The sequence below is a fragment of the Opisthocomus hoazin genome, chromosome 5 (genome assembly GCF_030867145.1).
Source record: "Opisthocomus hoazin isolate bOpiHoa1 chromosome 5, bOpiHoa1.hap1, whole genome shotgun sequence".
NCBI lineage: Eukaryota > Metazoa > Chordata > Aves > Opisthocomiformes > Opisthocomidae > Opisthocomus > Opisthocomus hoazin.
The window spans coordinates 52,520,218-52,535,808 of record NC_134418.1 but is presented as its reverse complement, the minus strand read 5'-3'; the positions used below and the strand labels follow the sequence as shown (position 1 = coordinate 52,535,808).

The 15,591-nt window shown below is 44.3% G+C and overlaps 1 protein-coding gene across 17 annotated transcripts in view; it reads right to left on the bottom strand.

Annotated features, from left to right (window-relative positions):
- Window positions 1-15,591, bottom strand: part of ADGRL3 (adhesion G protein-coupled receptor L3) — a 522,074-nt gene that overhangs the window by 36,835 nt on the left and 469,648 nt on the right. For 12 of the 17 annotated variants that reach the window (XM_075421264.1, XM_075421268.1, XM_075421251.1 and 9 more), the window contains 2 exons: window positions 6,118-6,144; window positions 2,630-2,798 (listed from right to left, as the gene is read on the bottom strand). In XM_075421264.1, the coding sequence (XP_075277379.1) occupies window positions 2,630-2,798; window positions 6,118-6,144 (196 nt within the window). The remainder of the gene's footprint in view (window positions 1-2,629; window positions 2,799-6,117; window positions 6,145-15,591) is intronic. The other 5 variants (XM_075421256.1, XM_075421260.1, XM_075421261.1 and 2 more) reach the window with 1 other exon arrangement.

Here is a 15,591-nt window from a genome sequence, read left to right as displayed (position 1 = left end):
TTATGCAGCAAAGCTCCTCGTTGACACGAGTCAGCTGTAGCTTCCTCTGAGACACATCAAAGAAGCATGGGAATAGCTACAGATACACTATTTATAACTGAAAATTAATATCCTCATACATTTGATATAAACTAGCATATTGGCTCATCAAGGTGCTAAAAGTTATTGCCTCTGGCATGGGACTAAGAAGAATTCCAAAAGAAACATGTAAGAGCTATTGATTTTTTTTTTTTAATTATTTCTTGTGGTCAAATTGAAACTCGAGAAAACTGTAGAGACAGAAGCCCTAGAGATTATATTCCCAGTGCACAGGCGTGGCTGGAGCCTGCTTTCCCACAGCACTGTGCAAGCCAGTCATGTTTTAAACGGGCATCCCAGTCAAACTGGGTCAGCTCCTTGCCTGGAGAAGAGCTGTGCCACCTCCTTTGCTTCAGGGGAACTACGCTGACTTGTGCCACAGCAGGACTTAAGCTTTGATTGAGCTTCTGATGTGATTTTTTATGGGCAGCAATACCCAGAAACCAGATGGGACAAGACTGAAAATGAGCAGACTACTGAAAAGCCAAAAGCAGGTCACGCTGCCCATTGACAAAAAAAAGTCCCAAAACACCCGTGCATGTCCAAAACACCGCTGAGTTTCCTTTGAGCACACGGCTAGCTGTGACATTTTGCCAGACTATCTACGAGCATTTCAAAACTCTGTGAAACAACTGTTTAAATAGCAAATTACAGCGTTTTCATTAGGCTCTTCCTTAAGTGCTTGAGACAAACACAATACCACAAGTGCCCAATATGCTCAAGCGCCTAATCAATCCTTTGCTGAGAGAAAATAATTCAATTGCTTTAATTAGCCACCCACTGCTTGCCTCTCTGCAGCTTTTTTCTGATTTTCTAGTCCATGATAGATAGGAAAGGAAAGGATTTTTTTTTTATTCTCCTCAAATAATTTCTCCCTCAGCTCTTGGGTCAGAGTGATGCATCCACCCCACAGCAATATACCAGCTGCATTCTCCTTCCCTATATGCAGCCATAAATCAGGAGCAATCCCACAGTCATCACTGATAGTTTAAGGGTACAGGCTAGCTTGAGACAGAAAAGAGAATGTATCGTCCATGCTGAGTGAGCATCCCGATAGCCAAGGAGGCTGTGGTGCCGTGCTGTTATGCTGGGTTAGGGACTGACCCTTTGAGAGGTGCACTGGAGGCAAAAGGATGGACCAGTAAGAATAGTGCGGAAATTCAAACTCCTCATCAAAGAGGCACCTGCAGATTTAATGAGCAGCTATGATGCTCCTTACATTCTTATTATCATCTTGCCTGGAAACTTTCTTGCCGAAAGTTTTGGGATCATCAGCAGACAGTTGTATCTAGATAAAGCTTTAAAGCTTTTTAAGATGAACAAATTTGAGAAGAAACGACAAGGACAAAACTCTGAACCCCAAAAGTCTTCCTTTGGTTTCAAGAATGACATTTCCACACAGCTCTGAAGATCCTCCCAGAGGCATCACTTGCAGAGCTCACCTGCTGCGATGAATTTTGCTTATGTTTTCATAGGTCAGATTTCCCTTCCTTGTATAGAGAAATGTGGGTAACACAGAGCAAGCCTGGGGGCTCTTGGGTGGAGAACAGACCTCAACATGGTCCTGACTTTTTATCCACTAAGCCATTTCACCAAAAGCCACTGGTTACACTGAGAAACTGGGACCCAGATGTACCTGTATATAAATATTTCTCTATGTTTATATTGGATAAAGAAACTGCCCTTTGAAACCAAGACGTACATAAAAAATTATCAGCAGACACGCACAGAAAAGGAAAGCTCTGTAATACTGAATTTCAGTGGAGAATAAAATGGTTCTTAAAAATATTTATTACTGATTGTCATAGGCTGTAAGTTTGATCTAATTATACACACAGCGATTTTTATTTTGACCCCCCCCCCCCGAGTTTACCTAAGTTACTCTGCTGTTATCTTGCAACTGTTAATTGGGGCATACTTCAAGTTCCACCAAGAAGCACTTAGTATGCTTGCTTTGAAGAAGATTTCCAAAAGCCCACATTACGATCAAGCAATACAATGGCTACTGAACTGTTACAAAGCACAGGTCCTTCAGTTCTTAAAAAGCGGGGGAAGGAGCCCCTGTTACATACCGTCAACCCATATATGCTGCTGTAGAAAGGGGTGATTTCCTGCAGGGACTGCAAATGAGGACGCAAAGCTCCATTTTGCTGTGAGCACTGAGCCACATGATGACCCTCCAGATACTCGTGGAGTGGCTACCATGTCACACTGACACATGGGAAAGTGGAATCTGGCCGACAGCAGGCAAAGCCCTTTTACAGGTTCGGTACTGTAAAGCCCTGCAAACCGCCAGCTGCTTTGTCCCTGGCCTCCGACTCGCTCCTCGCCAGCGCCCCGGCTGCTGAAACGCCACTGCCACATATCTTTCTTATCACCTCATTCCCCTGCATCTTCCCGGTTTCCAGTTTAAATACCACCCTTATTAGGTGCACGAAGATAAATCTGCGTGAGACGAATTCAGGGCACACAGATGACGTTATGCTGCGGTTGTCAGGCAACAAAACACCCCGTTCCCACCTCTTTTGCCGCTGGGAACTGTCTGTCTTACCTTTTTCTGGAGGACACAATGGAAAATGAATATAAACATTCCCTGCAGAGAATTGAATATGGTGAAGAGATACGCCATGATGACTGTGTTTTCATTAATATACATGAGTCCGAACGCCCAGGTCAGTCCTAATAGGCAGAGTAGGGCTATTGCACCTATAACCCAGGACCTGTTACGAGAAACAAAAAAAAAAAAAAAAAAAAAAGGGATTGGTTTTTCATCTGCAACAGAAGGCACACATCTACAAACAGGAAGACTTTGTCTGTGGTTTTAGCAAAAAGAAAATAGCTTATCAAAATGAGTTGTAGGGAGTTTTGTCTTCAAGCTGGATACAGTTTACAAATCTTCAAGGTTGAGGAAATACACAGAAATGGAAATGTTATGAGCATAGAAATTTATCATAACCAAAGCATATTTGTAACCACAATGTTTCTTTTTTTTTTTTAATGTAAAAGCAGTGCGTATGTAAATGACATGTGGATGCTATTTCTGCAAACGGCAGGAAAAGAAAATAAACCAACCAAAACAACAACTCCAAATGTCACTTTTTTGATGTCCACTGGTTTCACTGGGCAGGAGTGCCAGCTGGATTAGCTTCTTTGTGCTTAACACCAAGGCACATACATTGCTGCATTTTAGCTAGTCTCCCATATGCTTGTAAGCCAGATAAATAACTACAAGCAGGTGGGCAAGCCCTCACCACTTGCCAGATGGGCTCCGCATAAGGAGGGTCTCTGTGATGTTGCTTCACACTTCTTCCACTCTGCTACGACGGGAAATATATATATATATATATGTATAGGCGCTCACACACCACATTTGCTCAAACAGTAGCTGCTGCCACACTTCTGCTCAGAGAAAAGGAGGGGCAACGCTTCTTCACATTGGCTGCAAAACTAAGATTACTGCTTGCTCCACTCTGGGAGGGAAGCGAGAGCAGGGGTGCAGCCACTGCTTGGCCCCAAACGTTGTTCAAGCAAATATTGGTAGCCTGCAGTTTCTACTTGCTTTCTCCCAGCGACCTTCCACTTGAACAGACAGAGCTGGGGACGTGGGATGGCTGCTGTGTGTTATTTTTTTCAGTGCACTTTCTGGAAAGCTGGAAGCTCTGCTGGGATGGCAGGAGAAGTGTTCCATGTTGCCCTGCTAAATGACATTTAGTCACCTGCTAAATTAACTTCTCAGAGACTGATCTTCCAATACCAGGACATGAGATGAAGTGTGACAAGTAGGATAGGAAATGGGTCATGCTTCAAGCCACCTTCCTAGTTCCCACATGTTAAATTACCTACAACTTTCAAGGAATTGCGGCTGCACAGGGGAGGGAGTCAACCTGCAGCTGGGAAGCACAGCGGGAAGTGCGTAGCAAGCAGCACTGTCAGCATCCCTTTGCTCTTCCCCTCACGGTCTTGATTATTTCTGTCTTCCCCTGGTATCATTAGGTGTAACTTCATAAAAATTAATGCAATGACAGCCAATCTTTGGAACCCTTCCTCATCGTTTAACCCTTCAGTTCCCCAAAGCAGACAAGCCTGCAAGCCAGCGAACACCTCTGCTTCCTTGCCCGCCCCAAACCAGCCTGGGGTGCTGCAGAAGGGCTCTCACGGACAAGGACCTGCCTACATTTCTAATCCACTTCAGCCTTGTAGAAACACGGCCAGGGTTTGGGCATATTTGGGCTTCCATCTGCTAAGCAGAGCATGGGGCAAGGGGGAGAAAGATGAAGCAGCAGCAGCTTAGGGGAAAAGTCAGTCCTGCGCAGGTCAGGCAGGCAATCTCCACGGTGACAACTCAATGGCAGCTGCAGCCTTGAATCCTTTTTCTTTTAGCAGGGCTTGTCACAAACAGAAGCACACCAATGTTGTATTCATGTTTTCTGTTGTTTTTTTCTTTAGGTAGTAGAATGAAAATACAGCATTAAATCTGCCACTGAAGTTTATAAAAAATGTATTATTTAACCACACGGCCAGAAGAGCTCCCTAAGGTAAGCGCTTATTAAGGCAGTTCTTTAAAAATCACTATTATGTATCTAGCAGACCAGAACAGCTCCTTTGAAGCATTTCGAGTCAATTCCGCTAATAAATATTCAGCACAATGCAAATTGAAAATGCACTCTCAAAATCCTTCAGAAAGGTAGCCACTAGATAAAGTTTACAGCTTTAGTCGCTTGGTATATTTTCCTCCCCAGTATTCCACCATTAGTGAGAGCACATTATCATCTTAATTGCATGCCAATTTAAAAAATACAAATGTTTTCTTTTTCCTTAAAAAAGAACAACAAATGAAGTGGAAAACGCTTTTTTTCTCCCCCTTCCCTTCTCCTCCACAATTAAAGGCTTCCTGCATTTACAGAGTCTTTTAAAAATGATTCCCAGGATATCAGAAAACTATTCTACTCTGAAGAGCAGCCAGTTCTTGAACCCGATTAAAGAGCCTTTGGCTGCAGAGGTGTGCAGGAGTGAAACAGTTATCTAGCGGAAATATGCAACCTTCAGTGATGGAAAGCAAACTGCAGGTTAGAAGACCCTTAACAGTGCAAACTGCATGCGTTACAGTGTTGTGCTTCAGAAAACAAGACCTGGAGATAAAGAAGGCGTGGAGATTACTTTTAATAGCTCCATCTGATATCCGCAGAAAAAAAAAAAGAACCAAGCAATGAAAGAGAACATGGGAGTGATGCTGCAAGTATGAACACAAAGGACTCTTCACCAGAAGAACAAACTGAAAGTCTACTGCAAAGCTGATTTGCTTCTATGTTGTGCTACCGCGCCTTAGTATTTGGTTGAAGGAGAAAAAGCACGGATGCCCTAAGGCATGTAACTTTTAGGCATTTTTAGCTTCACAGGTTTTTTGGTGTGGCTTGTAGTTTTTGTTTTGCTCTTTGTACAGACTTGCTGTTGCTTTTTCATGGTTTTTCTTTTCTGCAGTGCAATTTTATAGCAATAAAGAAACAAAACCATCCACGTTTTGGCATAATTGAAAATCAGCAATTTACGATTAGGGACAATTTGGTACTCCAATGAGTAAGAAGATGGCCCCCAATGCACCAAGCACAGATTTGCTTGCACTGCTCCCACTGACGGAAAGGGAATCATGGGGATTACCACCCATGCACCTTTCTGAAAATATACTTCTGCATTTGTATTACCATAAAGCACTCTCACTGACAGAGCACAGTGGACCAGAGCGTTGCTAATGGTATAACAAGTCTGTACTACACAGGATTAACTTGGGAACGTTCACCTTGAATTCAAGTAATGTCCAATTGCAGAATATAAAGCCAATATAGTGGCAATTGGTTGGCAATACATATGCAGCACATTTACACTGCACATTAGCTGTATGCCTGACTGTTTTCCTGCACAGTTTGCTCTTCTGCCTCAAATGTGAATGACAGAAGCTTTAATGATTTTTAATATTGATCTGACAGCTGGTTCGTGAGACCACACTGATAAATGAAATTTATCAGCCATTCAGGTCATTCTTACTTGATGAAGGGTCTGTTATCCTCATAGCTAAAGAATGCGTAGACATAAAGACAAGAACACCAACATTAGAAATATAACAACATAGAGAATATAGCTTACTGCTTGTCCCCCTCCCTTCTCCCTTCAGGCATCACCAAAACCAAAGGCGGACTGGCATCAGGTGCGCCTGGTACACACCAGCCAGCCTGGCTCGCTGCCCCAGGGAATTGAAACGCGACTGAGAACGCTGGCTTCACGCTCAGAAGCGAGCATCACTAGCTGTGAGCTGCAGCTACCACTCCTGGCTCCAATCACGCAACTGTCCACTGACTTTGAAATCTCTTTTAAAAAACATGGGTATCTCTGGAGAAAACAAGTTTTGAAACTCCAGTGTAGCCACCACAGAAAGCTTTCATGCATTCAGGTGGCAAAACTTCACCGTGCCTCCAGCGCTCGCTGTCTGCAGTGCTGTAGTGTGTTACAGGAACCTCTTCATTGCTGTTTGCTTTTTCATACAGCACACCTCCCAAGTTGCCAACTTACAAGCCAGACTGCAGCATTATCTTCGTTTTGAGATAACGGCATTAGGATCTTCTAAAGTGCATTGACCTATTTACTGCCATTTCACGGGAAGGACAAAGAAAGGACTCTGTCAAGAAAAAGTGCAAAGCTGCCTGCTGCAGTGAAGAAGGTGCCAAGATGGACCACTGTACCACTCAAAATGAGCTTCTGCCACTGTGGTGACACAAGATTAGTCATAGCTGCTTTCCTAGGGGAGTCTTCCTGACCTTCTGGGACAGGCTCTGCGCCTAACTCTGTCCATGTGGTGGGTGATGTGCAAAACGTGGGGAGGGCAGGCCAACTCCCAAGCCTCCTCTCCCCGCTGGCATGGAGCTTTTGAACCTGCAGCCGCCATGGGTGCCAGAGATGGAGACTGGCTCAGTATGTTCATCTCATTGCCCCTGCCAACACAGACGGGCCAGTTCATCCTGCTGAGACCTCCTTCGGTCAGTACTGGCAACCTGACAACCTATACCCTCTGCTAGTCAAACACGCCGCCTGGGGGGGACCCAAGTTAGAAAGAAGCTGTATTAAAGCTGTATGATTTTTAGCAGTAACTTCTGACTGAGAGGGACACTAAGTATGACCAAGATGAGGCTTTGTGTCTTCTCCTCACAGCAGCTAAAGCCACGCAGGGACAACTTCTGCACTATTCACATGCCCCTGAAGACACAGAGGGGCCATCTGAGTTTCAACAGGAGCAGGATTTAGTCCTCATAGAAGGAAGGTGGTTTCACACAGTATATTGTGCAAAACATTCCCATTTTCTCCCCACCTTGATCCTGGCTGAGGCAGAAGAGGAAGCAATGCTGCCAGTCCCAGCTTTGTCCTGCATGGTTACCTGGGGTCTTTGGGAACAGGAGGGAACAGCCGTCAAATGGGCTGGATCTGGCCACGGTCATAACATTTGCCCTAACCCCACTCTGGGCAGCAAGATACAAGTAGTGGACACACCATGGGGGACAAAGTAGCTGTCCCCGTGTCACTGACATGTAAGCAGTGCCATATCAGCTCAAGCACCTACAGCATGCTTGAGCTGCAGCCCTCCCTGCCTCCACCCCTACCCCTCCGCAGCCACTGACAGCTCCCCGCAGCTCCAGTCCAGCATCCAGCCAACCCCTTGAGCTCCCCTGGCTGGGACCTCCCCTGGTCCTCAGCTGCCACCCTGACAGCTGCTTCACCTTAGATCTTGTGCCACGTCTGTCAGCCACGCGAGGACTTCTTAGCTACCCTTGGACACCCAAAGGGGGTATATAATAATGCATGGGGAAAGCATGAAGCAGATCAGGATCAGGAAGGAAGGAGGAAGCAAGTGCAGAGGAAGTGGCTTGATGCAGGCAACTGAGTCCCTGCCTCCAAGACACAGCAAGAAAAGCTCAGCTCCTTTGGCTTAGCAAACCATAGGCTGAGCCAGTGTGATCTCTGCACCTGCAATGTATCTGAGAAGGTACCAGGAACACAGAAAAGCCATTGGTATTAAAAGGTTCTCCCCTTAGTTGCACCAATGGGGATCTCCAGCCCACGCCAGCTGTGTAGCATGATGTTGGTCAAATCCCCCTGCTTCTCTTTGCCCTCTCATCCACTCAGCCTGCAAGATCATCGGGGCAGGTTCCTGTTGTGCTCGTGGCATGTCTAGCACCACAGGATCTGCAGCTCCCCAGTGACGCAATTAAATCAAACGAAGACATGAGACAGCCTGGAGCTCCCAGCCCAGCAACGTAGGCAGGAGCAGGGCTTGAATTTCTATTACTGTGTTCACAAGCACTCAGGTTTTATGGCAAAGATTTTACTGTTGAAATGTCACTGGTGATAGCTTACAAAAAGAGAAAATTAGTGAAATTTTTTACTCTGTTGCTGCTATCCAAACCCTCGCAAAGTTGTTCAGCGATCTGTAATAGCCTTTCTTCAAGGCAGTTGAAGGCTCTGTTTCATCCTTATACAGAAAAAATGCGAAATAGGTAAACTCAGATTGTCTTTTAGCTTGAGGTTAACACTTCAAAGCAGCTCAGGAGAAAACCATTAAAAAGACCCGAGCAGTTTGTGCCCATTTCCAACCTGGATGTGCCTAGGACCCACTGCCCAAAAGCAAGCAGTTGCCTGAAGAAGTGAGATTTTCAAAGACGCATAATTCCCGAACACTTCAAATCTCTACACATAGGGCCCACAGGACTTAGTCTCTTATATCCCTCATGAAATACAGATCATTCCTTTTCATTTTACCAACTGAAGTAACTTAACTTAAGAAGCTTAACTCTTGTGTTAGCAACAATTCGTGTCTGACAAAAATTACTCCAGAATGATTTTTTTTTGCCTAGTAAAGTCTCTGAAACCTATCAGTGCTGCAGTAATACTGCAGCAGTACAGTGTCATTATCTTCAATACACAAAAACCATTACTTACACAAGAGAAAAGCCTTGGAAAAGCCTTAGCTTACAGGAAAATGGAGCTCTAACTGGAAAACTGAGATTATATTCACTAGTGGTACAAGCAAATAGTAGTCGAAGCAGCAATCATCGGAAAACCTAGCATAGCACAGCCTGAGATGCTAGACTTAAACTGCTTTCTCCAGTTTTGGATAAATTCTTCCAGAGACTGGTCCCCCAAAGAGCAGTTTATCCCCTACAAGGACAGGTATTTAAGGTAGGTGAGGCCTCACCATTCCGTGAAGAAATGGGGTCAGTACTGGGCCCAGCCTTGTTCAACTTCTTCATCAATGACCTGGATGAAGAGTTAGAATGTACCCTCAGCAAGTTTGCTGATGACACCAAACTGGGAGGTGTGGTAGACACACCAGAAGACTGTGCTGCCATTCAGCGAGACCTCAACAGGCTGGAAAGTTGGGCAGAGAGGAACCTGATGAGGTTCAACAAAGGCAAATGCAGGGTCCTGCACCTGGGGAGGAACAACCCCATGCATCAGTACAGGCTTGGGGTGGACCTGCTGGAGAGCAGCTCTGTGGAGAGGGACCTGGGTGTCCTGGTGGACGACAGGTTAACCATGAGCCAGCAGTGTGCCCTGGCTGCCAAGAAGGCCAATGGCATTCTGGGGTGCATTAGGAGGAGTGTGGCCAGCAGGTCGAGGGAGGTTCTCCTTCCCCTCTACACTGCCCTAGTGAGGCCTCATCTGGAGTATTGTGTCCAGTTCTGGGCTCCCCAGTTCAAGAAAAATGAGGAGCTACTGGAGAGAGTCCAGCGGAGGGCTACAAGGATGGTGAGGGGACTGGAGCATCTGTCCTATGAGGAGAGGCTGAGGGAGCTGGGCTTGTTCAGCCTGAAGAAAAGAAGGCTGAGAGGGGACCTTAGAAATGCTTACAAATATCTGAAGGGTGGGTGTCAGGAGGATGGGGCCAAGCTCTTTTCAGTGGTGCCCAGTGACAGGACAAGGGGCAATGGGCACAAACTGAGGCACAGGAGGTTCCGTCTGAACATGAGGAAGAACTTCTTCCCTCTGAGGGTGACGGAGCACTGGAACAGGCTGCCCAGGGAGGTTGTGGAGTCTCCTTCTCTGGAGATATTCAAGACCCGCCTGGACAAGGTCCTGTGCAGCCTGCTGTAGGTGGCCCTGCTTCGGCAGGAGGGTTGGATGGTTAGATGACCCACAGAGGTCCTTTCCAATCCCTACCATTCTGTGATTCTGTGATTCTGTGATTCTGTGATTCTGTGATTCTGTGATTCTCCACTGACTGCAAAGGAAACCTGAATGATGGCTTAGGTGGGGGCTTCACATTTAATGGCTGTGTTATTCTTTAACCTGCAAAATCTTACCTCACCTCCCTTGTGTTTCTTCGCAGCCAGATGATGGATAGTGGATGGTCTACCAATCCGTATAAATACCTAATTCATTTTCTAATCTTCAAAAAGCCCTGACTTTACCTTGGGGCAAAGACTTCTTAAGGTTAATTACACATCACATAAAACTCTTTCAAAATCTTATTTAAGTTAGGTGTCTTTCAATTTCCCAGAGTACTTTCTCCTTCAGTGATGAGAAAGTATTGTTCACATCACCTTCTATACTCCTGTGATATTTCCAGACCAATACTTTTTTCAAAAAGTTTCTAAAATTAGCTACTTATATCCTTGTTTAGATGCTTAAGGAATTTCAAAATCAATGCATCCTAAGCTCAGAAACTCCTTTTGCACTGCCTATCCTTTCAAAAAACCTAACAGGTACCTTTTTGACATATGGCGACTGAATTGCCAGAATATACGCTGACAGGCCAATACAGAGGCACACACAATCTGCGACTCACATTATATGGTGCAAACAACTTCCATATATCTAGATTAGCAATATCCTGGATTGCTAAAGCCTTCATTTTTTTTGCAGCAGAAAAAGTAATGTGAGAGTTTACCTTCACACGCAAATAGGTCCTAAAATTCTGCTGAACAGAGAAAGCTGGTTATCAAAAAGCAGCTATTCAGCTCTTGTTTAAAAAGCATAATGTCTGGTCTTTTACATTTTTAAAAGAGTTACTTTTTTTTTTTAAATATATATTTAACAGTCTCATTTTTGAGCCACATTTAGAGTAAAACTGGGCCTTTAATACAACCCTACAAAACAAATCAACTTCAGGTGTTATAATTTTATTCAGCCCTTCATGGTTTAACTTTCCCTAACTCGAATTTATTAGTCTTTTGACAATTCCAAGTATTTTCCCATCTCTCTGATAGCAGGAAGAGGCTCACTAAGTGCATGGACTCAGTACTCAGGCCCCAAAATAACACAGTTTGGCTAGCAAGCAAAAATGCCAAAGTGAGTACACAGGACCTTTAGTAGCTGTTACAGGTGATGAAACCCAAATAAAAACAGATGGATGGTGTGCCCCCTCAAAAGCATTCGGAAAGACTTGTGGAATTCATTTTAATACGGAACAAATAAAGCAGAGACAGACGTTTCCTGCAGGCAAGCACAAGAGAGACACAAAATAAAGCATGCTATTATGTCTCCCCACTGCTTGCCAATATGAGGCAGTAGGGATGTTTGTTTTCTTTTCCCTTTTTTTTTTAAATTTCAAGGATTAGAAAAGATTGATTTATTGAACTGCTAAAAATCTACAGGAAGGAGTTGGAAAGCCCAGCACTCCCTTCGTAAAGCAAACGGGTTCATCGCTAATTAGTGAAGGAGCATCTTCATGGTGAGAAAAATCAATTGCAAGCAATAAAAGAGTGCTTAAAGGATTTTGCCTTCGCATTTCATGACAAAGTTACCACCTTGATGGCACGAAGCCAAATGTCTTCCTAATTGCCTTCCTTAGGCTGCTGGCATTCATCACATGGCTTTCTAAGCCTTCATTTCCAAGTCTCATCTTCTGGCTACTGCACTATCTTTGACAGGAGGTGGCTGGTCCCCTGAAGACCTCTGTAACCATCTCAGGGGTCAGCAGGTCTGTGACAGCTTCACCTGAAGAAGAAATCCCTGGCTTTACCTGCCTTGGAGATCTTTAAAGGTTGGGGTCCTACCTCCTGGCATAAGGGAAACTTTATATGGATTTAAAGCCACTTCTGATTTCCACCGGTAGCTCTGACAATTTTATCCAGACAAAAGAGGTCAAATCTTCCTTGGCCCTGCGTGATGCCCGCACCCAGGATTTGGGGCAACCTATGCCTGTTTTTTTCTGCCAAAGGCAAAGCAGCATCCGTTTCCCCCTCAACTCATCTGGGGAAGTCACGGCGTGCTTTCTGAGATTTGTTCTTAATTATTGCAAGTGGAAAGAGCAATTCCGTTAAGCTCATCTCATTTTCTGCAAGTAATTAATTACCCTCAGAATTGCTTACCCTCTTTATTTCCTTCCTCCTAACTTTGCAAAGGCATGATTATTCAAACCACACTGATGCGTAACCACATATCTGATTGTTCCCACATGATACAGATTCAGCAAAGCCTTTAGACAAATTTGTATTATCCAAATAGAACCAGCAGAGCTTGCTGACAAAATACTTAAAATGTCTGGCCTTTTAAAACAATAATCATGATTTATGGGTTCACAGAAAGACCTTAGGTATTTAATATCTTCCAGGACAGTCTCTCAAATCAATAATCACTGATTGATTTTTTTTTTTAATTGGGAAAGGATGACACCTGTCAGTGGGGAGATTAGTGCTTTACAATCACCATTCAACATTGACAGAGCCATCACAAAAACCATTGATAAACAAATAAAACCTAAAGCAAAAACAGTCAGATATTAACCAAACCCTTCTGTGCAAAACTAAAACAGCAGTAGATTGCAACAAACAAAATTAGATGCTGCCATCAACATCACTGGGCAAAAAAGGCACCCAGATACATGTGCAAATTCAGATGTTTTTCAGCATTGGCAGGGTTTCTGCCTCTGAGGTGCTCACAGACTCTGCACTCTAGCAAAATATAAATGCGCCGCATCTTTTCTTCGTAAGAAGCTTGTAAATACTTCAGTTTGTGCCAACTCCAAGTGATTTTTCTGAGTTTGCCTTAGGCTGCCTGTTCAAAGTTTGTTCATGCAGAGATGCAGATGAAGGCTATACAGGAGCAGCACTGAGCTACCCAGGGGACTAAGAAGCATGGCGCTTTCTTACACAGGATCCCGGGAGATGCTAAGCTGGCCGTTGGGCTTACAAAGGCATGGTATTCTCTCTCAAGGCCATGAAACACACAGATCATAGCCTGAGTTCCTGTGCAAGGAAAGTGAGGCAGGCAGTTTCCAACGCCCAGCTCAGTACTCCGTAGCTAACATCTAAATTTTGCACAGGGGGAGGTATTCCAAGGGAGAAAAAAAGCTACTCCTCATTTTCGGAAGTACCCAGATCATTTGGTCATCCTTGCAGAACATTCCTGTCAAGTTTTCTGGTGACAGAGAACATGCTGCTTGCACTTCCCAAGCAATGTTAAAACACACACTTCATTGCTCATCCAAGTTTGTCCAGACCCAAACACTGACTTGGGGACTTCTCGTTCCCTAGGATCAGATTATCCTCTTCTGGAGCGGGAATCCAGGGAGGACTCCTCTCTAAAAGGCGTCCCTGGAGCTGTTGTGCTCCAAGCCTGCTGTCCCCAGAAGTCAGAGGAGTCAAGAAATCCTGCATATAGCACTGCTGGCTGGGAAGGAGAGATTTTCAATGCCCTATCCTTGAGCAGCCTGTTCAGTTAGTCTTCCTATTCTGTTAGTAGGGCTGTATGAAAACCTTAACAGAAAGCTCATTCTTTACAGGCACTGCCATTTTATTTAACATTATAAGTTCTAGGCAATGGCCAGTCAGGATTTTGGGTCATGTTTCACAGAGGTTCACTGTGGCTTCTGTAAGTGTTTGCACTCACTAGCTTATGTTTCAAAGCCTTTGTACCTTGTCCTTTCCACCACTTACGCCAATGCTCACACCTTCTTGAAGCTGCACGGGTGCATGTAACCTCCTCTCCCCGCTTGCCACTCTAAAGAAAGAGTCTGCACATGGCCACAGACCCTCAGCCCTCACTTCACTGGGAACTGACAATGCTGAAGATACAGGATCGGGTCTTCTGCACCCAGATGCTGTGCTGGGCACGCTCCCAAGAGCTGGACCCCTTTGTTGTACCATGTCCTCGCTGTGCACTCCCAAGCAACCTCAAATTCAGAAGTAATGAAGGATTAAAGTCTGCTGCTCTGCAAGTCAAGTGCCCCAGGTGAACCCAACGCAATACTCAATTTCAGACCCTTTGACATCGCTAACTATTTCCAAGTTGTAGCATCTTACGATTAGGCAAAAAACATCTGGAAACTGATAGATGAGTTTAAATCGCAACAGAAAAAGATGAAATAATCCTTGTTGTCTCCCTACATTCACTTGTTTCTAAAATGGCTAGAATATAGCACAAATTAACCTTCCTTTAGTAAAAGGATACTGGCTACAAATTATTGTTCTGCATTGGTAATGTAAGCTCTTCCTACCAAAGGAGAAGAAATCTTGCATTTTCAAAAGTCTAACTCGTTCCTCACTGCACCAAACCCAGGATGTTTACTCTTCTGCATTTCAATCAGCTGAGTAAATAAAACTAGACTGGTAAACCTCTGTTCCTGCCAGCACAATACCGCCGTGTTAAACCAAGGATTTAATTTAAACATTTCTGCAGATGATTTTTGGAAGTTCTATTTAACCTTTGTTTTCAATTTTCTACCTAGCTCTGAGGACTTTTTTATGACTTAAGAAAACCCACAGGACTGAAACAACAAGCTAATCTTGGGGCTGGGATTAGTCATGTCTCTTTAAATAAAATACATATGTTTAAGCAAGAAAATGAGCAGATAATCACTTACACCCATACAACATATGGGGAGAGTGAGATACGGCAACAGTTTGTAAAGGAGGCACATTTTCAAAAGGGACTTCTCAGTTTTGTGTCCGATGCTCCTCACCTCTCGCCTCCCTCAGCCTGGGCTGGACTCCCTAAAAGAGCCCAGACTGGCAATAATCACTGTTGAGTCTTTGCATGTGGCTCCTGCTTTTGGCTTTTAGGTTGCACATTCTCAGATTTATTTCTGTAAGCCTGCAAGCAAAAGACTCCCATGGAAAAAAAGTAAAAAATAAGGGAGTACGGTGTGAGCTTTGTTTCAAGTCAGAAACTTGGGAGAACATATACTTTTTTATTTATCCATTAAATCAGGGCTGTGTGCCTTTAGCCCCAGATGATCTGAAGCTCCCACAGCAGCCAGCGAGACGAGGGGGGGTCATTTTGGTCATTTGGAGATTGATTTCTGAGGGCTGCAGTGCAGGACATTTCTGCATCATCCCCATTAATGGGATTTCAGCATGTGTTCTTCTGAATCCAGCCACAATACCTAAAAACATTCTCTCCTGCATGTTTGGAATAAATAAATTTTTACAGGGAATTTCAGGTTTTTGATATAGTGCTTATTCTATTGTTGCAGAAGGTTTCCACAACAGGGAAGAAAGCTGCAATAAAACTACAGTGATTAATGCCAGA